The 23,189-nt window shown below is 35.0% G+C and overlaps 1 protein-coding gene across 4 annotated transcripts in view; it reads left to right on the top strand.

Annotated features, from left to right (window-relative positions):
• LOC150104656 (ras-related protein Rab-32B-like) overlaps positions 1 to 23,189 on the top strand; it is a 178,561-nt gene that overhangs the window by 96,185 nt on the left and 59,187 nt on the right. For 3 of the 4 annotated variants that reach the window (XM_090395850.1, XM_090395853.1, XM_090395851.1), the window contains exon 6: positions 21,527 to 21,559. The exons of the other annotated variant lie outside the window; for it this stretch is intronic. In XM_090395850.1, the coding sequence (XP_090251976.1) occupies positions 21,527 to 21,559 (33 nt within the window). The remainder of the gene's footprint in view (positions 1 to 21,526; positions 21,560 to 23,189) is intronic. 4 annotated transcript variants of the gene reach the window in all.

Here is a 23,189-nt window from a genome sequence, read left to right on the forward strand (position 1 = left end):
CTTTTTGCTGTTTTCTTCAGTAAATGTGTACTTTCTCAGTATGATAATTCAGAAGATGGAATAGCACCAGTGAAGTAAAATTATCATATTTAATTATTTCTTGAAGTTTTCTAGACTTGCCAATTTATTGGATTTTATTCTCTCTTGAGCAGAATTTTCTTCCCATTTATTATTTCTATTATATGACATCTCCACAAAGCCACCAGGACTTATTGCAAGAAGCCATTCTACACTATACAATCCATCTCCTACAAAGGGCACAATCTTTAACCACTTCACTTTGCTCAGTGAAGTGGTTAAAGATCTTCTTTCCTCCTCCCCATTTTTCCCCATTCTATTTTAGTTTCAGCCTTGCTTGTTCATAGCATTCCAGCAGTCCTAGCAATTTTATCTTGGCATCTCTTCTTTGGTCTTCTCCATTCTGCCAGTAACGTAGGCCATCTTGCAATGTTTTGGTGTTTGAGTACCTGGGATCCATTGTTAATGAGAAGAATTGCTTTTAGAAGATGTCAGAAGAAGATTAAGAATTGCTAAAACAACAGTCAGAGACGTCTAAAATCTGGAAGGATAGATCTAGCTCTATGGGAACAAGGTTGAGGATTTTGGATGCAGTTGTTTTTCCAACAGCGATTTATGGACTTGGAACCTAAAGAAGTTAGATGAGAAAAGGATAGCTGCTTTTGAGAAGTGGTGTTACAGAAGGCTGTTGAGGATATCATATACTAAAAGGCATACAAATGAATGGGTGTTAGAAAAAGATTGGAGAAATTTAAGGCTCCCTAAGGATATTGACAGAAGAAAGTTAAAATATTTTAGGCACATTGAAAGGATGAAAGGAGGACTTCTCATGGAGATAGATCTATCCTTCCAGATTTTAGACGTCTCTGACTGTTGTTTTAGCCATTCTTAATCTTCTTCTGACATCTTCTAAAAGCAATTCTTCTCAATAATAATGAGAAGAATTGCGATGAATAATAATGAGATGACTGATCTTCAGAGATTTGAAGCCTCCAGAAAAGCATACAACAGGACTACATGGCGAGGCCTGGTGTGGCACTTCACCGAGCATCGGAATGACTATGTAGCATATGTGGATGCCTAATGAACATATGATATGATCTTGCAATGTGTCCAGCCCATCTCCATATTGAATGCATAATGTAATTAATGATGTCCTGTATACTTATTCTTGGTCTTATCAAATGAGAGGTTATCCTGTCATTAAGTGTCGCACTGAGCATATTCCTTTCCATTCTTCTCCAGTAACTTTCAGTTGTGAATAATGTTTTGAATTAAGTTCTAAGTTTCACTGCCATATGTGATTACAGGTAAGGCAATGGAAAGCTTTCCCCTTCAAAATAATGGGAATATCTCATTTTGATCCTCCCAATAATCTCCAGCCTAGCAGTATCCTTCTTTTTTATTTCTTCTACTTGTCCATCTTTAATTATTATGTTTTATTCCAGATAAACATATGAATCTATCCTCTCTTTTTTTCACTCCTCCAGTATAATTCTTTTCGGTGTTAAATTGCCATTCACCAGTACTTTTTTGTTTAAATTCATCTTCAACCCGATTTGACTAGACACTTCAGCTAATTCTCTTATTTTTTTTTTCTAGGTATTTTGCATCTTCTGCCAAGAAGACTGTCATCAGCAAAACACAGAGTTAGAATCTTTTCATTAATTTTAATTCCTCCATTTTTCCAGCTCGATTCATGAAAAACTTCCTCCTAAGGCAGATTTTTCTAAGAGTTGAGGAGATATTATATTACCCTATCTTATTCCTCTATTTATTGGAAAAATTTCACTTTCCTTATACAGTTTAATAATAGCTGTGACATGACTATATATATAAATATATATTTCAAGGTTTCTATGTATGTTTCTTCTCTTCCCTGTTTTAACAGTGATTCTAGAAAAGCTGAGGTTTTGATGGAGTCAGATGCTTTTTCAAAGTCCACAAAGGCTAAACAGAGAGTGTTTATTATATTCATTTGTCTTTTCTATAATTAGTAAAAACTATGGATATGATCAGTAGTACTATAATTATGTATAAACCCTGTCTGCTCCTCTGTTGCTTATTCTGTTATTTACCACATTTTGTTAAATGTTTTGTATACTGCTGTAATTTTAATATTCTCCTTTTCACCTTTTTTGTAAATAAACATTATTAATGCATTGTTCCATGCAACTGAGATTTTTCTCTTGTTTAAATCTTAACTTTTTTTTTTGCCTGGTGTCCCCTTTCAACTATTTGTATGGCCTGGCACCCTGTACTCAATTTTACACTAGGTTAATGACTTGATGCGATAATTATTAGGCAAAAACCTAAATTACCATCAACATACTTGAACTGATAGTTAATTAAAAATTAATGACTTTGATACAAATTAATTTTTACTCAAAAAAGATGTAAACTTACTGTATTTAATAAGTCAGTCATTAATCACTACCCTGAGCCTGATGGGATCCTGTAATTTTTCAATATCAGGTTCAGTGTCTGATGAACGAAGTCTCAAATCTCCTCTTTCACTTATTTGCAATATATTTTGCTGCTTAGCTAACAATTGCAACACAACACTGAATCCTTTCTCGACCAAGTATGAAGAAGGAAAAGCAATGAGCAGTAATTTTATTTCTTGCTAAAGCTGAGGATACTTGCATTGCATGTTTGGCCAGAATCTTTCATACCCATGCTGTTGAAATTGTACTTGAGCTTCAAAATCATTTTTTAAGTCAATAAATTCTTCACACGAATTTGGATGAACAGAAGTGGCAGCATCAGAAAGAAATGGATTTATGACCCCAATCGGGTTTTTTAAGCTCATCACAGTCTTCTTTCAGTATCGGAAGATGGAAACAATAACAATCCAAATCTGTATCTAATATTAAATCATCATCTATTATTTGTAGACTTGGGAACTCATCTTGCAATTAAGTCCAGGACAATTTTTAAATTTAGTCTTTAATTCACGAAAGTGCTCCACATTCTTTTTTGCTTTATTTGGATGCTTTGTTCTTAAATGATCGATCATTCTTTTTTCACATATTAAGCACATTATTTATAGATGGAATGACTTCATATTTTAAATATTCATTTGAATATTGATGACACTTTCTTTTTTCATACATTTTAATGGACTACAGTGCTACACGATATAAAGTGAGCCACACAATACCACGGGCCAGAGGTAAACTGCAAATCAGGGTTGTCAGGTGGGCATTAGCAAAAGTAGCAGATAAAGCTTATAAAAGTAGTGGATTCTGTTAAAAATAGCACAAATTAATTATTTTCAATGTAGAAAATTCAGACCAAAAAGTAGCCTAATTAACTGTCAATGTAAAACTTCTAAAAAAAATTGGCTCACATCCATATTGATGTGAGCCAATAAATTTGAACAGTATTGCCAGACAAAATATTCTGAACAGTGTTGCCAAACATACATTATAAATACGGAATTTTTTGCTTTTATTATATTAGTATTATAATGCTTACCCCCCCCCCCCAGTGTTTGTTCCTTCCTTCTTCCTTCTTTCAATATTTTCATTGCCTCAACCCTCTTTCATAATTTTAGGCACATTCAATTGAAAAATCTACATGAAGCTGATTGTCTCAAAATTTCTTTCTTTGTCACTATAAAGTTCTTCATAATATTCTTTAATTCTATTCATTATTTCATAGAAATGAAACAGAAGTCTGATTATTTTAGCATCTTTTTCCATTAGACTGAAAATGTCTTCTTTTCCTGTTGCCAAAGCTCTTCAAAGGACTCAATTTTATTATTTGCATGTTAGGCTCAGTAGCCTGTCTTCTTAGAAACAAAGTTAATGTTCAGATAGGGCAGTTTTTTTTTTTATATTATTATTATTTTATTTTTTATGTTGAGTCCATACACAGGAGGTTGGTTGGTCAACCTATAGTACATTAGTACCATGTATGGGTAGTGGGTTGGGAAAGGAGAAATTTGTTTACATTTGATTTGAATGACTTTAAATTGTATTCCTTGGGAAACAAGCAGGTGGGAGACTGTTTCACAGTACAGCAGTTGCAGGGGATGAAGGAAGAGGAAAAGAAACTCGTTCTGTTTGTTTCTAGGTGTACTGTGTAGGGATGTTGTGCAGCAGCTGCACATGTTCCAATGAGCTTAGTACTGAGCGGAGAAATTATTGATGTTATTTCAGTTGAGCATTTCCCATGGAAATATTTGTAGAATATACATACTGCAGAGACCATACGTCTGTGTGAAAGTGGGGGGAGAGAGTTGGTAAGGGATTGATCATTATTGATGAGTCTAATTGCTCTCCTCTGTATTGAGTCAAGCATTTTGTGAGAGCTTTTAGGGGGTCCCTCCCCATATGTGGAAGCAGTATTCAATAGCTGGGCGAATTTGTGATTTGTATAATGTTAATAGCTGTTTGGGGGTGAAGTAACATCTTGAGCGAAAGAGAGATCCTAGTTTTTTTGAGGCTGAGGACGCAATGGTTGTGATATGTTTATGCCAGGAGAGGTTTGATGTGAGGATGATTCCAAGAAGCAACATCTCAAACTGTCTGGAAATTTGGGTATCGTCAAAGAGGATATTGGGAAAAAATGGTTCTTTTTTATGGGAAATAGTACAGAACTGGGTTTTATCGGCGTTGAAATTTATGAGGTTATCCAAACTCCATTGTAGGATGGCTTGGAGATCGGTGTTGAGGGTGGTGGTGGTTGATGTTCTGTATGCTGAGGTGAGTTGTGTAGGGTAAGGCTTATCAAATGCAAGCAAGGAGTGTAGTGTGTTGTCGTCTGCAAAATGTGTATTCGGTTGGAAGTCAATTGCAGTAGGTCATTGATATATAGCAGGAAGAGGGTTGGTGAAAGGACAGAACTTTGTGGGACCCCAGCATTAATTGAATGGTGAGAGGATAGGGTGCCGTCCACCATCACACACAGTATGCATCCAGACAGAAAGCTGGCATTCCAACTACAGAAGTCCTGTGGCAGATCAAATGATGGTAGTTTGCCTAGTAGGCCTTTGTGCCAGACCCGGTCAAAGACTTTGGAGATATCTAGTGCAACCACTTAAGATTCGCCAAACCTTTCCATAGCATTTGTCCAGAGATGAGTGATGTATATGAGTAGATCTCCTGTTGATCAGCAGTGGCGGAATCCATACTGGCGGTCATTTATTTGGTGAGTGTCTTCAAGATAGTTTGTGAGTTGGAAATTGATGATTTTTTCCATTACTTTTGACAGGACTGAGGTAAGCAAGATTAGGGCGGTAATTGGATGGCAGTGATTTGTCACCCTTCTTGGGAATGGGCTGAATATAGGCCAATTTCCAGTTTGTGGGATAGATTCTAGTAGAGTAAGAGAATATATGTAGGCGACATCGGATAGAGGTCATTTCTGGGGCACACAAACTTTCAGAACAATTGGGGGAATGCTATCAGGGCCAGGAGACTTTTTGTGTCTAATTTAGACAGTATTTTTTTGATCTCATCCTGGCAAAAGGATGTAGGGGCATTGTATGTTGGGTGTATGGAATGGTTTGGGGGACATTTACCATCGTCAGTTATGCATGCATTTGAAGCAAAGTATGAAGCCAGAAGATTGGCTTTTTCTGTGAGTGATGATGCAGTAGAGCCATCTGGGTATGATAGGGGTGGGAATGGTGTTGGACAGAAGTTACGGCCAATTGCTTTGGTGAGAGACCAAAAGGCTCAACTGCTGTTTGGACAGGCTGCTAGTTTCCTGCTTTTTGCTCTTTCAAACTCTGTCTTGGAAGCGTTGATTGTTTTTTTTGCATCTATTACGGGCTTTGGTATATGCTTTGAAGGAGGATGAGGTTCTTGATTTCAGCCAGTTGTGGTATGTCTGGTGTTTAATCTGGCACATCTTTTGGAGAACCAGGATTTCGTTAGGGAATGGCAGTTCAGAGTACTGTGTGGAATGTATGTATTCATGTGGTGAGGATTACTTTGGTAATAAGCTCGGTGCATATGTTTGGGTTGGAAGGCCGGAAGCAATAGTCCAACCATGGGAATGCGGCATAGAAGTTGTGGAGGCTGTCCCACTTGGCACTGTTATAGTGCCAAACTACTCTTGACTATTGTATGGGAGTGTCTGTGTAAACGTTGTTGCATGGGGGAGGAGATGAGCACCAGGTTGTGGTCAGAATTGCCCAGGGTGCTCACTACTTTCGCTGTGTATTTGGAGGGGTCATTGGTGAGGAAGAGATCTAGGGTGTTTGGGTTATCTGGTGTCCTGGTTGGCATCTGAACAAGTTGTGTAAGGTCATTAGTGATGGTAAATGTTTCAGCATCTCTGCCTGCAAGATCTATACAACTGGAGGAGGAAAGCCAGCTAGTGTTGTGGACATTAAAATCTCCTAGGAGGATGATTTTGCTGTTGGGAAAGTGGGATTGGAGAAAGTCGATTTTTAGGGAGAGGAAATTAAAGAGCTCAGAGTGGTTGGTTGTGTTGGGAGAGCGATAGAGACAGCAGATGTATTGGACTGAGTGGGCGAAGGGATATTTTCAACAAAGAAGGTCAAAGTTGGGTGCTCTCTGGCAAGGTATGTCAGATCGGATGTATGCGCAGACACCATCCTTAGGACGAAAGTTGTTAATCCTATCCTCATGTGCAGGACTCAAATTATGCAAAATCCTACTCACCACAAAAGAAATTTACTCACCCAAGTCCCCCGCCAATTTTTTTTTAATGATATGTCCCAATAAGTCAATAGGAGTTCCATGAAGTAAATAGCAGCTATATCATTGTTTGCAGTGATACAGCCAGTATGTTTTTGAAAAATAAAATTTGTTACATTTTTGTTATTAGAATGGCCTTCCATATTACATATATTTTGTTTTCTTAAAAAAATTTAAAAAAAATAAAAATAAAAATAAAAAAAATTGTTTAAGAAAGATATTTTTATTAAAAGAAAAAAATAGTTGAGTCTGCAGCTACTCACCAATTGGAAAATATACTTATTTGTCAAGCCCTGTTCGTGTGTATTATGGCTTCAGTCACAAAGTGTTCTTCAGGCTGGTTGCCTTTTTTGCAGGATAAATCGGGCTTTTAAGAGAGAAAAAAATCCTGCCACTAGCTAACCTGTCTTCAGTTGAAAAGTCTAGGTAAAGGTTCTTCATGTTGTAGATAGGATTTGAACACAGCCCTTTTCAAAGCGAAAGGCATTGATGAGATGTGTGTGTCTCCAACTAATGCAAGGTTATAAACCTATAGTACACTAGTACCATGAGTGAATTGGTTAAGAATTTTTTATTAATTTTTTACATCATCAAATTCATGATATGTACTAGGGGGGTATAGAGGATATTATGGTAGTATTACATGAAAAACTTACATCATTACTAACCTCCCATCAACAATTTTCCTCCAAATCAATCTGTTAACTTTCAAAGATCCAACATTATCAGATCTTATATTTCTGTCATCTAAGCCACTTTTTACTGCATCAATCAACCTACATCTTGGTCTTCCTCTGGGTATTTTTCCTGCCCATCTTTACTCTCCCATTCTGTTTAAATGACCATACCACCTGAGGTTAGCTTGGCTAGCACTTTTCTGGATGCTAACAATGTCAAGTTCTTTCCTAATATCCTTGTTTTTAATATGATATTGCCATTAATGGCATCTGTTCACACTCCTAGTCTTTCTCAGGACTCTCATATCTGTGGTCTCTAGTGTTTGGTCAAGTGCTTTATTTCCAACCCAGTTCTCAGATCCATAAGTTAAAATTGGTTTGAACACTGTCTTGTATATAGCTAATTTAGTGTTTTAACCAATTTCTTTCTTATTCTATATAAATACATTCAGCTGACTTCCTACCATACCGGTTTTGATGATTCTGTTGTTTATTTCCATGTTTAATTTACCGTCTTCACTAAAAATTGTGCCTAGGTAGCTGAAACGTTTTATTTGTGCTATAGGTTCTCCATTCACAATGCAGTTGATATTTTCAGTGTTTCTGCCTATTTTCTTTGTCTTGTTATTGTTGATGTTGATTTTCATACCAAATTTATTACAACAGTTATTCAATTCAGTCAGAGAATCTTGCAGACTTGTACTGGATTTATTTAAAAGTATAACATCATCTGCATAAAGTAAAGAGCTGAGATTAACATCTCCAATTTTGATATCAGGTTTGATACCACTTTCATTCATCTAAGAGATAAACTTAGGTGTTGATGGTTATTCACCAAACGAACTATTTTATAAAAAGAAGTTTTATTAACTTGCTTATATTTCACTGAATTTCAAATCAGCATCATCAGAGCACAACAGTGAATAAGTGAAACAATACAATTGTACTGGGCAAAAGATCTAAGGTCCTATTTTGTTGCCCTCTAATGTTTTAAAAAAAAAATTACAGTTATGTGGGAGTTGCTCTTAAGATAAGTCTCCCAAATTTTTGTGAGATTAATGGAGATTGTGGCAAATTAATGCAGCCATGTTTGTTCAGGTTCGTAGAATTGTTCATAGCTATGGCTGACTCAAAAAATAATCTTTTTAATCTGTAATGACTTCTAAATAGATATTAATTTTCTTCCATCTGATCCTGTGTGAAGGATGTCTAAAACGTAGTCTGCCCGTCATGACTTCTAATAATAATGGTAGGGAGTATATTTATTATGTTATTCCAGGCGGATGTTAACAGATCTTCCTGTCTGCCCATAGTAGGCACAGTCACGGGGAACTTCATGCACTCTGGGGTGAGCCAGAGGGTGAAGTTTATCCTTAGGCAAATGGATCAGAGTTGCTAATTTAACATTGTTGAAAGCCATGTTTCATTAGTACTTTGGCTATCTTTTCTGATGTACCTCTGAACATAGGGAATAGAAATGGTATTGTTGTGTTCCTGTGTATTAGAGGAGGGAGACATAATGGGCTATGTAGTATTGTTTCTATTTTGTAGGAATTGTAGCTGTTGGCCAAGAAAGTATGCCACAGATATTTGAGTTCTGTGGACAGAGCTGTATCATTAGAAAAAATGCTTCTGGCTTTGTGTAGGTTTTTAGAATGTCATACTGTTGGATGGGATGATGATGTGATTATGTAAATATCTTCCTCTCTCTCTCTCTCTCTCTGTGTGTGTGTGTGTGTGTGTGTGTGTGTCTTGGCTTTCTGTAAATGAAAAAAGATAGTGATCCACCTGAAAGGCAGGTGACTAATGTGTCAAGAAAAGATAAATATTTATTAGATTCTTTTTTCTACTGCAAAGTGAATTTCAGGATGTTGGCTGTTCAGATAGGTGACAAACTCATCCATGGGGCCAAGTGGCAAACACATCATCAACATAGTTAACCACACTAGGGGCTGGTATGTAGCTGTAGTAAGTACTTTGTTTTCAAAGTGTTCTATGTAAAAGTTTGCTAAAGAGGGGGAACCCATTGCAGTAACATTAATCTGTTTGTAGATTTTTTTCCTCCTCATATAAAGTAACCTGCATACATAGTAAATTTGAATAATTCAAGGATTTCAGGAGGAAATTTACACTTGATCAGATTGAGTGTCTATTAGTGGCACATTGGTAAATAAAGAGGTGACCTCAAAACTAACCATTATGTCTGAATTTTTAAGGATATGATTTTTAACTAGTGATTTGAAATGGACTGAATTTTTTTACAAAAGTAGAGGAGTTGCCAGTAAGGGGGACGACTGGACTAACTGTTGGGCAAGTTTATAAATGAGATTATCTCTGCTATTGACTATAGGGCATAAGGGGATATTAGATTTTTGGAATTTTGGTAATCCAATGCAGGGTTGTTTAACATGAAACGGTTCTATTTATTATTATTATTATTATTATTATTTCTTTTGGCCAGGAAGTCACTTTTTTCAGTAATTTGCAGACATTTTTTCCTTTGAGACATAGTGGGGGTCTCGGTCTATAATTTGGTACATAGAACCGTCACATAGGAGAACTTGCATTTTTTTGTTACAATCCTCTCGATCCATGATAACTGTTGCATTTCCTTTATCAGCTTTTTAATAACAATATTTTTATTTCTATACAACTTTTTAAGGCAGCTATTTCATTATGTGGTATATTACATTTTGGTTTAATGGGAACCATTAACGCTAGCCTGGAACTAAAAATACTAATAGAAAGATCACTTGAAATAAATAGGAACATTTACATATGCTTCATAGACTTTCAGAAGGCTTTTGACCGGGTAAAACATAATAAAATGTTCAATATATTAGATAAATTAGACATAGAAGATCATGTACTTAAGATTATAAAAATGATTTACACCAAACAGAAAATGTAGCTGTTTAACTCTGAGACTTCTGAAGTGAAAATAAAAAGAGCAGTTGGACAAGGTTGTATCCCTTCACCAAATCTATTTAATATCTATAGTGAGACATTGATGAAAAAGATTGAAAAACAAAAAACAGGAATTAGTAACAATGGTATAAAATACAACAATCTTAGATATGCTGATGATACCATTCTAATAGCAGAAAACAGAAACAAATTAATCAAATTACTGCAGCTACTAACTGAAGAAGGTAAAGAATTTGGATTAGATATTAATGCAAAAAAAAAAAAAAAAAAATTATGAAAATCTCAAAAGAAAGCAGCAGATCTGAGCCAGAAATATTCATAAACAATATGATATTTGAACATACAACAGAATACAAATATTTAGGCACCTACTTTACTGCAGATGGAAAGCAAGATAAAGAAATAAAAATAAGAACAACCATATCTAAAGATGCATTCTGGAAAAATAAAGATCTGCTCAGAAGTTCTGTATCGAGACAAAGAAAGGAATGATAAGAACATTAGTGTGGCCAGTTTTCACATATGGAAGTGAGACCTGGATATTCAAGAAGAGAGTAAGGCAACTGATAATGGCCTTTGAAATGTGGTGCTATAGGAGAGCTCTGAAAATCCCATGGACAGAACATGTGACAAATACAGATGTCCTACAGAGAATGAGAACAAAGAGATCTTTATTACAGGAAATGATCAGAGAAAGATGAGATTAGTAGGATGTGTACTGAGAGGTTCGGCAGGACAGAGGATATTAACAGTTTTAGAAGGAAAAATTATGGGAAAAGGATCAAGAGGCAAAAAAACGAAGGACGTGGCTTGAAGATATAAGATCATGGACAGGATCACATGGCTATGCAGAAACAAAAAGGAAAGCCACCGACAGAGAGAACTGGAAGGACATGGTGCTGCACCCTCTTATTGAGGAAGCTACACGAAGAAGAAGAATAACAATATTTTTATTCCTATACAACTTTTTAAGGCAGCTATTTCGTTATGTGGTATATTACATTTTGGTGGCTTAGCTTGTTTAGGATGCTTGCTATATCTAAATGCACATTATTAGCCATTGCATGTGGAAGATCATAGATGCCCTATTCTACCTTCATCATGATTTCTAATTTTGGAATTTGTTTGGATGTAATGGCAAAATTTCCTCAGACTGAGAACATTCTTGGCTTCTTCAGTAAGCACTTGCGACTATAAATTTACAAGCCTGTGGTCTCATCGAAGTTGCAGTCAGAATGTAGTGTGTTGGTGTTGTAGGATTTCATATTTCTTCATGTGTCTGCTTTTAACTTTTGTGAATTTTTTTTTTATTTCCCTACTGAGTGTTCCTGGCAAGATCTTTGCAAGTATACTTGAGAAACGGTTGAGAAGAATTGTGGAAGAAAAGCTTGGTGAAGAACAAGCTGGATTCAGGCCAAATAGAGGCTGTCAGGATCAGATCTTCACTTTACGACAAATAGTCGAGAAAGCATGGGAATATAACAAAGATCTGTATTTAAGTTTTGTCGATTTGGAAAAGGCATATGACAAGGTGCCAAGAGAGAAGCTATTCAATACGCTGCAGTTATATGGTGTCAATGGGGCATTATATCAAGCAATACTTAGTCTTTATTTGAGTTGTAAGTCAGCAGTTAGAATTGAAGGAAGTACAGGAAGATGGTTTAATGTTAAATCTGGTGTGAGACAAGGATGTACATTATCCCCTCTGTTATTCATTATCTATATGGATCACATTATGAAGGAAAGTGGTATTAAACCTGATATCAAAATTGGAGATGTTAATGTCAGCTCTTTGCTTTATGCAGATGATGTTATACTTCTAAATAAATCCGCTACAAGTCTGCAAGATTCTCTGACTAAATTCAATTGCTGTTGTAATAGATATGGTATGAAGGTCAGCAATAAAAAGACAAAGACAATGAAAATAGGCAGAATCATTGAAAACGTCAACTGTGTTGTGAATGGAGAACCTGTGGAACAAGTAAAACATTTCAGCTACTTAGGCACGATTTTTACTGAAGATGGTAAATTAAATATAGAAATAGACAACAGAATCAGCAAAGCTGGTATGGTGGGAAGTCAATTGAATAAATTCATATGGAATAAGAGAGAAATTAGTCGGAACACTAAATTAGCTGTATACAAGACAGTGTTCAAACCAGTTTTAACTTATGGATCTGAGGGCTGGGTCAGAAGTAAAACACTTGACCAAAGACTAGAGACCGCAGATATGAGAGTCCTGAGAAAGATTAGAGGCGTGAACAGATAGCATCAATGGCAATATCATATTAAAAATGAGGATATTAGGAAAGAACTTGACATTGTCAGCATCCAGGAATGCGTTAGCAGAGCTAATCTCAGGTGGTATGGTCACTTAAATAGAATGGGAGAGGAAAGATTAGCAAAACAAGTGTTCTCTGCCAGGTTGGCAGCAAAATGACCCAGAGGAAGACCAAGATATAGTTGGATTGATACGGTACAAAGTGCCTTAGACGATAGAAATATAAGATCTGATAATGTTGGAGTCTTGACAAGTAACAGACTGATTTGGAGGAAAATTGTAGATAGGAAGTTAGTAATGATGTAATTTTTTCATGTAGTACTGTCATATCCTGTACACTCCTTGAGGATACATGGCAGGAATTTGATGATGATGATGAATTTTTTTTTTTTCCCTGCAACTTCACTGTTGCATATACATGTTGTGTTGTTCTCTGATGATGCTGATTCAGTGAAAATATAAGGAAATATAAGTTCCTGGAAAATTTCCAGACCTAATTTTAAACTGCTGCATGTGACACTTGCCATAAACAGGATACATCTCTTTATGAATGTCCTTTGTAGAAAGCTTGCTGTTCTGCAGTTGTATACAACTCAAGCACAATTGCCATTTTAGACTGCTGAAAACAGCTATAAAATGTATATATGCATCTATTACATGTATCATCATGATCCTGGATTGTGTTGCTATCTATTTATGCATACTGAAAACCATTCACTTCCAGTTTCATTTGTTCTGCCTTTGTAACTTATTTACTGACTTTCTCTTTGTGTGTGTGTGTGTGTGTGTATGTGTAATATATTTGTCTAGGAGCATATTTACCTGATATTTTTGTAGAATATCATTACCATAGCATTATTGTGCCCTACTATTCAGCAATATTTAAATAGTGTAATAGCACTAATTTTATTATATTAAACCAAAGTATTCAACATTAAATATGAAGATAAATCTACTTAAATGGCAGGCTGGTGTAGGGTACAGTGAGCAAACAACAAAATAAAGAATGGGACAATAACTTATTTGTGCCTATGGTCCCTTAGAAGGTTCTACCAAGGAGTAGGTAGAGGAGTTTCTAGTCATTCATTAGAGAAAGCAGCTGACATGAAAAAGTCAGATTATCCCTCTTATAAAACATACTCTAATAAAATCTTAATATGAACACAATTATGTTATATAATAGAACAAATGTTATACATAAATTAAAGTTTCACTTTTAATTTTAGCTGATGTGCAGGTATTTCTCTTTTTTTGTAAGTTTAATATGTTGGATTCTGAATGAATGATTTCTTTGCAAGATTCCTTCATTCAGGATCTAACAACAAGCAAAATAATTACCACTTTAAGAACTAAAGTGGTAACTAGAATTTTCATAAAAGAAAAGCTAATTTTCCGATGTACAATAATAAACGCTCATCCCATGAACCGCATTGATTACCCTAATATCGGAATGGATTCTCCTTCTTTTTGACATGTGCAGATGGACATCTAAATAGCAGAATAGGAAATTGATACCAGATATGTAGAAATATTTTGGGGATAATGTAGAGAAGAGAACAAAGCTAATATAACAGTGAGTACCTGCTCAATTTATGTTCAGGACATGGACTAGTCATCACTAGTACTGTACACCACAGATGCGGGACCCTTCGACACTTCTGCACATGTCAAAAAGAAGGAGAATCCATTCCAATATTAGGGTAAACAATGCGGTTCATGGGATGAGTGTTTATTATTGTACGTCGGAAAATTAGCTTTTCTTTTATGAAAATTCTAGTTACCACTTTAGTTCTTAAAGTGGTAATTATTTTGCTTGTTGTTAGATCCTGTAAGGTTTCATGTAAGGTTTTTTTTATTTTTATGTTGATAGTGCAATTCTTGTTTAATTGGGTGACATTACAGTAACATGAAATTCCTTCATGTTGTACCATCATTTTATTTTGGTTTAAGCCAGTAAGAATACAGTTTAGTCAGATAAATGCCAAATTGCTAGCCCATCCTTGTTCATTCAGTATCCATTTTGATTCCTACTAACAGTGTGCATCATGAGAAGATGAGGAATGGACATCAGGTCAGAAGTCCTAATTGGTTCTCTGCATTTCATAAGTCTACATCTCCTCCCACTTATCCAGCTTTGAATTTTAAATGACCTCCTGGTATAAATTGTACTTGTGAAGAATGTATGATGTGCTGTTTGTTCAGATGTTACTTTAATCTACAGAAAATTCTTTTCAAATCAGATTATACTCGAGATATGGAATGATAATTGTTGATAAGTTTCTGGATGGTAGTTTTGTTATAACTGTTAATTGTCTAACAGAAGAGAATCAGGCAAGCGGATTGCATGAGTTCTGTGTATGAATCTTTTGATGATACTTTTCTTTGATAGATGACGTGTTAATCAGTGCTGACTGGAAAAGTATGGATTATTAAAGTATTCATAATGGGAAATTGTCATTGGATTTGCATTCAATAGTGAATTTGGTATAGGAATACGTGGAATTTATTTTATCTAGAAGTTGTAATAATTCTTTCTCTCAGTTGGACCAAACTGTGAAGATATCATCCACAAATTTAAGTGGATGATATCTTCCACTACCAACCGTACCAGATCGAGATCTGGTACGGTTGGTTTTTCTAAATGTTCCATAAAATAATAAGCCAAGTTGATGATTTAGCTGTACCTGTTCCTTCAGTGTGCTTGTTTTGTACAGCTTATTCTGCCATGTTAAATAGCTTGCATTGATAGTAAATTTAAGCAGGTTAACACTGTCTCAGGGAAATATTGTCATAAAAATTGAAGTTTCTTTAAGTGGTATGTTGGTGAATGGAGAAACTACATCAAAAGAAACAATTATTTCATTATCCAGCATTCAACAGTTCTTTAATTTGACCTTTGAAGTCATTGCTGTTTCTTAATATAAGTGCCAGTATATTAAGTTTCTAACATGATTAGAAAGATACTTAGCAAGATGGTAAGTGAGAGAGGAGAGCTGACACAATTCACAGGATGTAATGGATAGCTTTGTGTGTGTGTGTGTGTGTGTGTGTGTGAGAGAGAGAGAGAGAGAGAGAGAGAACTTTGGAGTGATAATAAATATATGGCAGATAAGCATCATGAATCTGTAGTTTTCTCAATCATGAATGTACATAATCCAGTAATTTGTTAAATTTTGTCTCTGAGTTGGGTCTTTGCTGATGGTGGCATCATCCTTATCAGCTTTTGTGATGACAATATTAGTGTTTTGGCATAAAGAATGAAGCACTTCTTGCAGTTCTGAAAAGGACATATTCATATGAAAAGGTTTTATTTTGTATATTATTTTGCTTTTGCTTTGGGCAGTTTCAAATTTCTTGGTATCAAACTGTAATTTATTAGCTTGATCATTGCATATAAATTAAAGATACCAAGAAATTATCCAGGAATTACCAAGAAAAGATACCAAGTGTAAGCAAACAAAGTTTGCACCTGAAGTATTTTCAAGACTGAGGCAACTCGTGTAAAGGTGATATGACTTCACATCACTTGCCTTAGTATCCCATAATGCAAGGCACATCTCCTTGCTGACATATATAATGCTATGCATTATGGGAAGGGTCACTACCCAGTTGCCCCAGTCCTGAAAATACTTCAGGCGCAAACTTTGCTTGCTTACACTTGGATAAAGGATTAAACCAAGTATAAAATTTCTTGGTATCTTTAATTGATAATATAATCAAGTGAAAAACTTTCAACTATGATCATTGCATAAGTCTGGTGCATTTATTCACAGTATACCATAATGTTAGTTCAAGTAAGATATCTGTCAAGGGCATAAGGCAAAATCTGGATCCTTTGATAAAACATTCAATTTGTTGTTAATGTAAATGGTCTGTTTATCAAATTTATAACCCAGTTGTCATGAGTAGAGGTGTGTATGAGTAGTAGTTGAACTATGTGGCAGTTTTTGCTCTGATGATTCATAAGTTTTGAATACTCCCCCTGCCAGGCATCTGTCACGTGTTCTGTGTGTCTTCTTTGTTAACCTTTATCTAATCTTAGCAGAACTGGTCATTCTGCTAGAATCCAGAAGCATCAGAATTATATTAAATTTTTAGAATCACGAGTCTGACGTTATTTGCCATTCTATCAACCCTAGACAAAGAACTTTTTAGAACAAAACTAAGAGTCTTCATCCCAGTAGATTTAAGTTTGATCATTATCTTAATCTTAACTGCTTCAGTTGCATGCTAATCTCAAAGTATTGTGAAATATCATTAACTGTTCTTTCTTTCTTCCCCTTTTTTTTTTTTTTTTTTTTTGAATATTGAATATGTAATTTAATTTTGAAGCTAGAGATTCAATGCACTATTAGATTTAATGTTCCATTGAATCTAATAGTGCATTCTTATGTTATCTCAGATCTGACTGGGACTTAAGCTAGAATAAACATATGCTGTGTGATTCATGTATTGAATGTAATTCACTGATATTCTCCTCCATCCCTGATGATATCTATGTAAAAATAGATGAAATATAATAGATTTTTAATTTCAGATAGAGTGGTAGCATTCTTATATAACTGTCATGAAGCTAGCAGCATATCAATTTGTTTTTAAAAATAAACAATGAGAAAATACCATTGCTGCATAATTTGCCTTATATGAATAGACATGACCAATTCACATGACCAGCTAAACTAAGGTTAAATAAAGTAAAGTAAGGTTAAACATTTGCCTTAATGATAAATGCACATAAACACAAGAAAGATATTTAATTAACCAAATATTTCGGTCTGGAAATAGCAGACCATCCTCAGTGGTATTACAAGAACAGTTATAAAAAATACAAGCTAGAATATTAACAATAGATCATTTAAAATAGAACATGCTGCGTAATGTTATATCACTAAGTATGAAATGGAATATTTTGAAGTAGAGACATGATTGAAAAAAAAAAATTAATGAGTAATCTTGATTAGACTTTCCCAGATTTTTGATATAGATATACAGTCATTACGATTCAGGTTGGGACGATGGAGCAAGGTCTCCACGCTTTCCTTGAACAAACGTTCAAACCTATAACGGGATCTATGTAAGAGGCGACTCCCGGTCCAAAGGATGTTGTGGTCAGTTTCAATCCCGTGCTGAGCCAATCCAGACTTTTCGGTTTGTTTGTGAAGAATGGAGGATTGATGTTCTTGGATTATTTTTTCAAGAGAACGTCCAGTCTGTCCAAAATAGGATAGATCACAGTTGCATGGAATTTGATAAACTCCAGGAAGAGATAAAGTTGAGCCTTTGTCTTTAGGAGAAGGAAAATGAGAAGACAATTTGTTAATAAGTGAATAAGTAGCTGTTAAATCATATTTCTTTAAAATTCTTGTGATAGGTTCAGAAATACCTAAGCAGTTGGCACTCGATGTATTGAAACTTTGTTGTTTTGTGGAGGATTATAAGAATTGAGAAGATGTTGAGTACTTTTTTCAGAAAAGCCATTGAGTTTCGTGCATTTGGATAGTTGAAAGTTCTTTCTGTAGATAATCAAAAGTAGAACAATTAGTTTTTGCTCTTCTGATGAGGCATTTTATAATTCCTGTTTTTTGACATGGATGATGGGCTGATTCTTTAAGAATATAATGACCCGTGAACGTTGGTTTCCTGTATACTGTAGATGTAAGAATGTTTGAAGGTGACTGGATGAGGAGAACATCTAAAAAAGATAACTGGTTGTTTTCTTCTATTTCCATAGTAAACTTTATACGATGATGCAAGGAATTGATACTGTTTAAAAAAGAAGGTAAAGAGTTTTTGCTATGTGACCAAATAGTAAAGATGTCATCTATATATCTTACCCAAAAGGATGGTTGAGGGAAAATATACGAGAAGAGGACATTTTTCTAAATGTTCTAAATAAAAGCTGGCTAAAGCAGGAGAGAGAGGACTTCCCATGGCCGTTCCTTCTACTTGGCAGTAAAATTTATTTTGACATACGAAATATCCAGAATGTATTACGAAATCAAAGTTTTATGTCTTGAGTAAAGATGTCAGCAAGTAATTTTAAAGTTTCCTTGAGAGGGGTACATTGGTATATAAAGATTCTATATCAAAGTTAACCATAAGATCTGTAGGTTGTAATGAGACATTTTTTAATTTTTCTAAGAAATGTGAAGAGTTCTTTAAAAAAGAATTAGAGTTGCCAATGTAAGATTTCAATCTTCTTCTTCTTCTACTACGCGTTATTCCCACTTCCCATGCAGGGTCCGCGTGTTACTTTAGATGCGACTTCTTGTTAGTACTGCTCCCAACCGACCCGTCGCCTGGTCTGCCGCTGGGGGGGGGGGGGGTTGACTGTAGAGGCGTATGTTCATGGGGCCAGTTTGCCTGTTTGCGGGATGAAAAACGCCAGATAAACTGGTGGGAAAAACCCTACTGACCGCGCCCAAGACCAGCTAACTTGGCTATGCCAGAGGAAGATCCTCAAATTCCTCATGTCTACAACGGAATCGAACCTGGGACACTCTTTCCCCGGGTATATAGTTGCGAAGCGCAAAGCAACTAGGCTAACCGCGCGGTCCAATGTAAGATTTCAATAATTTAGCTAAATATTTGACTATACGGTAAGTAGGAGAATCAATACAATCTACTATTAGACGAAGAGGATAGTCAATCTTATGAATCTTTGGAAGACCATAAAATCTAGGAGGTCTTCAAAATGAGTTTTGTGTGTCTTTATCTAAACTGATTACTTCATTTAAGAGAGAATTTAATTTCTTTAGTTGTCTGTTGGTTGAATTATTATCAATTTCTTTATGTGGAGCGATCTCGAAGCAAAAGAGAAAGTTTTCTTCTGTAATTTGCTGAGTGCATAACTACAGTTGCTTTTCTGTTGTCAGCTTTGGTGATAATGAGGTGATTATTTTTTCTCAAGGACTGTAAAGATTTCATTTCAGAAGGAGATATGTTGGAAGGAGGAAGTTTGGCCTTAAGTAGAGAAGAAGCGACTTCTAGGTGAAGAGCATTAGCTTTATCACTAGTTAGATGATTGAGATTTTGTTCAGTGTTAACTAGGAAATCTAGATATGGTATCTTATTAGGAACAATAGAAAAATCATGTCCTTTTGATAGGATGAAGGTTTCGTTTTCAGTTAAAGGATGTCCGGATATATTGACAATCCAATTATCTGGAGTTATAAAGGGCTTGGATTGTCTTGATGAAAGAGCTTCATATTTACGGTTTAGATGTTGACTTAGTTTATTATAAGCACGTTGATTAGAATGTTTAGCCACATTTAGAACTATGTGAGAAAGATGTGGATCCAAATTTGTGTAAATATAGGTGCAAAGATCAGAAATAAGCCTGTGAATAGCTAGGTCACGTTTAGCAGCTTTAAGTTGGTTACGGATTAGAGATAAACTGTTCCGGTAAATATTATGAGCTCCAGGAGATTTTACTGTTTCTTTAATCTTAGCGAAATTGGGAATAATCTTATTGTCGTGGCATTTTTTAAGAAATTGATCTTTGCTCGTAACCTACCTTGTATAACTGAAAGTTTTCCTAATTTACCAGTTATTTTGGTAGCATTTTCCCTGTGAAGGATAGATAAGAATTTGCTGTTTTAAGCATACTTGTGACATAAGACTGAATGATAAATGCACATAAACACAAGAAAGATATTTAATTAACCAAATATTTCGGTCTGGAAATAGCAGACCATCCTCAGTGGTATTACAAGAACAGTTATAAAAAATACAAGCTAGAATATTAACAATAGATCATTTAAAATAGAACATGCTGCGTGATTTTATATCACTAAGCATGAAACGGAATATTTTGAAGTAGAGACATTATTGAAAAAAGAAAATTAAAAAATAATAATGATTAAAGAAACAATAAAATCTCCTGGAGCTATTAATTTTTACCAGAACACTAGTTTATCTCTAATCCATAACCAACTTAAAGCTATATTAGGGTTGCCAAGTAATATTATAAGCTTGGTTATTTTACTCCTAATCCCAAGTAAACAAACAGTTAAGTTTGCACCTGAACATAATTCAAGTCTAAAGGTTGTGCAACACCAGGTCAACTCATTGTAAAGGTGGATAAAGATCTGGTCACTAATTTTAGTATTTCCGATAATGTAAAGCACATCTCACTAAAAGATGTATACTGCAATACATTATGGGTGGGGTCACGTAGTTCAAGTCTAAAGGTGGTGCTTTAGACTTGAACTGCGTTCAGGTCTAATGTTAAATAAGTAATAAATAAGTTCTGAACTACATTCAGGACTTAGTTATTACCTATTTAACTTGCGCCTGAACGTTTATCCACCTTTACAATGAGTTGACTTGGTGTTGCACCACCTTTAGACTTGAACTGCGTTCAGGCACAAACTTAACTGTTTGCTTACTTGGGATTAGGAGTAAAATAACCAAGCTTATAAAATTACTTGGTAACCTTAATATAGCTTTAAGTTGGTTACGGATTAGAGATAAACTAGTGTTCCGGTAAATATTATGAGCTCCAGGAGATTTTATTATTTCTTTAATCATTTTTTTTTTTTACCCGATCATGTCTCTACTTCAAAATATTCCGTTTCATACTTAGTGATATAACATCATGCAGCGTGTTCTATTTTAAACAATTATTGTTAATATTCTAGCTTGTATTTTTTATAACTGTTCTTGTAATACCACTGAGGATGGTCTGCTATTTCCAGACCGAAATATTTGGTTAATTAAATATCTTTATGTTTACGTGCATTTATCATTCAGTCTTATGTCACAAGTATCCTTAAAACAGCAACATTTGCCTTCTCTCTCACCTCCTGATCTGAAATCTCTGTATACTTTTGGTACATTCTTCTAATCATACATTTTCCTTTTATTTCATTATAGTGCTAATTTTTATATTAAATGTAACGTATTAGTGTAGTACATACCTACAAAATAGTTTGTTTTTTCAGGGATGCAGCAATTATTGTATATGATCTCTCAAGGTAGGCGTTTTCCACATTTCAAATTATAGAAACCTTTCTGTGTATTTATAAATGCAGCAGTTTCTTAATTTAATAAAGTTGCTTTACAGAGATGATTTCTAATTGTCTTTGAGGTGAAGGGTTTAAATATGGCAGTGTAATTTAATTCAACTTCAAGTTGTTTCTGCTGGATTGCTGTGCAGGGAAATATTGATTAGTAAACAGTAAAAAATTTTCTGAGGCATAATTATGTATCTTGTACTGGCTGTGTAGAAGTAGAACGTGCTAATAAATACAATGCAGTTTCATACTGACATGAAGATTGATGGGATAGTTACTATCGACAATTTTGACAGTTTTTATTTATTTTGATGAATTCCATGAAATGGTTTACAGCTTTAATGTGCATTTGCATAAAGATTTGGTTCTCAGTCTTCAGTCATGATTTTAATGTTATTTTGAATACAACAGATTATATGTCCAAAATTTCAATTTTACTTTCTGATACCTCTACTTACTGTCAATTAGATTCTGACTACTTGGACAAACCATGTAAAAACCAGCGACCTTTTACACTACATGGCCCATGGTTCTTAAGAAATTTAAATCCATGCATCCATTACTTTACATCTATACGAATTGCCAAAAGTACACGACCAATATTCCTCTTCGACCGATCGTTGATGGTATTAGCTTGCCAACATATTTGTTATCTAAACATCTTGCTCATCTTTAACAGATGCCTATATCAAAATTACACAACACATTGTAGAAAAACAAGGAGAAATTTCTATCTCAAGAACAGACATTCTAGCTAGTCTGAGCGAAGTGATGGTACTTATAATCTGTTCCCTCAAGACATCTCTCAACTCTTATTCACACTGTCTGATGAAATTTAAAATCTACAGACAACTTTCAGGCCTTGCAATGGGAAGCTCTCTATCTCCTCCTTGTGCAGAATTATACATGGAAAAGTTTGAAAATGATGTCTTGTTATTTTCAAATCCTAAACCATCAATTTGGTGTAGATATGTAGATGAGATTCATCATCACCATCAAATTCCTGACATTTACCCTCAAGGGGTGTACAGGATATGAGAGGTCTACATGAAAAATTTACATCATTACTAACTTCCTACTTACAATTTTCTGCCAAATCAATCTGTTAGCTGCAAAGTACATTGTCAGATCTTATATTTCTGTCTTCTAATGCACTTCTTACTGTATCAATCCACCTACATTTAGATCTTCGTCTGGGTCTTTTTCCTGCCAACCTGGCAGAGAACACTTGTTTTGCTAATCTTCCCTTTCCCATTCTGTTTAAGTGACCATACCACCTGAGATTAGCTCTGCTAACACATTCCTTAATGCTAGCAATGTCAAGTTCTTTCCTAATATTCTCATTTTTAATATGATATTGCCATTGATGCCATCTGTTCACGCCTATAATCTTTCTCAGGACTCTCATATCTGTGGTCTCTAGTCTTTGGTCAAGTGTTTTACTTCTGACCCAGCTCTCAGATCCATAAGTTAAAATTGGTTTGAACACTGTCTTGTATACAGTTAATTTAGTGACTAATTTCTCTCTTATTCCATATAAATTTATTCACTTGACTTCCTACCATACCAGCTTTGTTGATTCTGTTGTCTA

The sequence above is a fragment of the Typopeltis vanoorti genome, chromosome 7, assembly GCF_054136105.1.
Source record: "Typopeltis vanoorti isolate ZY-2024b chromosome 7, IOZ_Tvanoo_1.0, whole genome shotgun sequence".
In the NCBI taxonomy this organism is placed as follows: domain Eukaryota; kingdom Metazoa; phylum Arthropoda; class Arachnida; order Uropygi; family Thelyphonidae; genus Typopeltis; species Typopeltis vanoorti.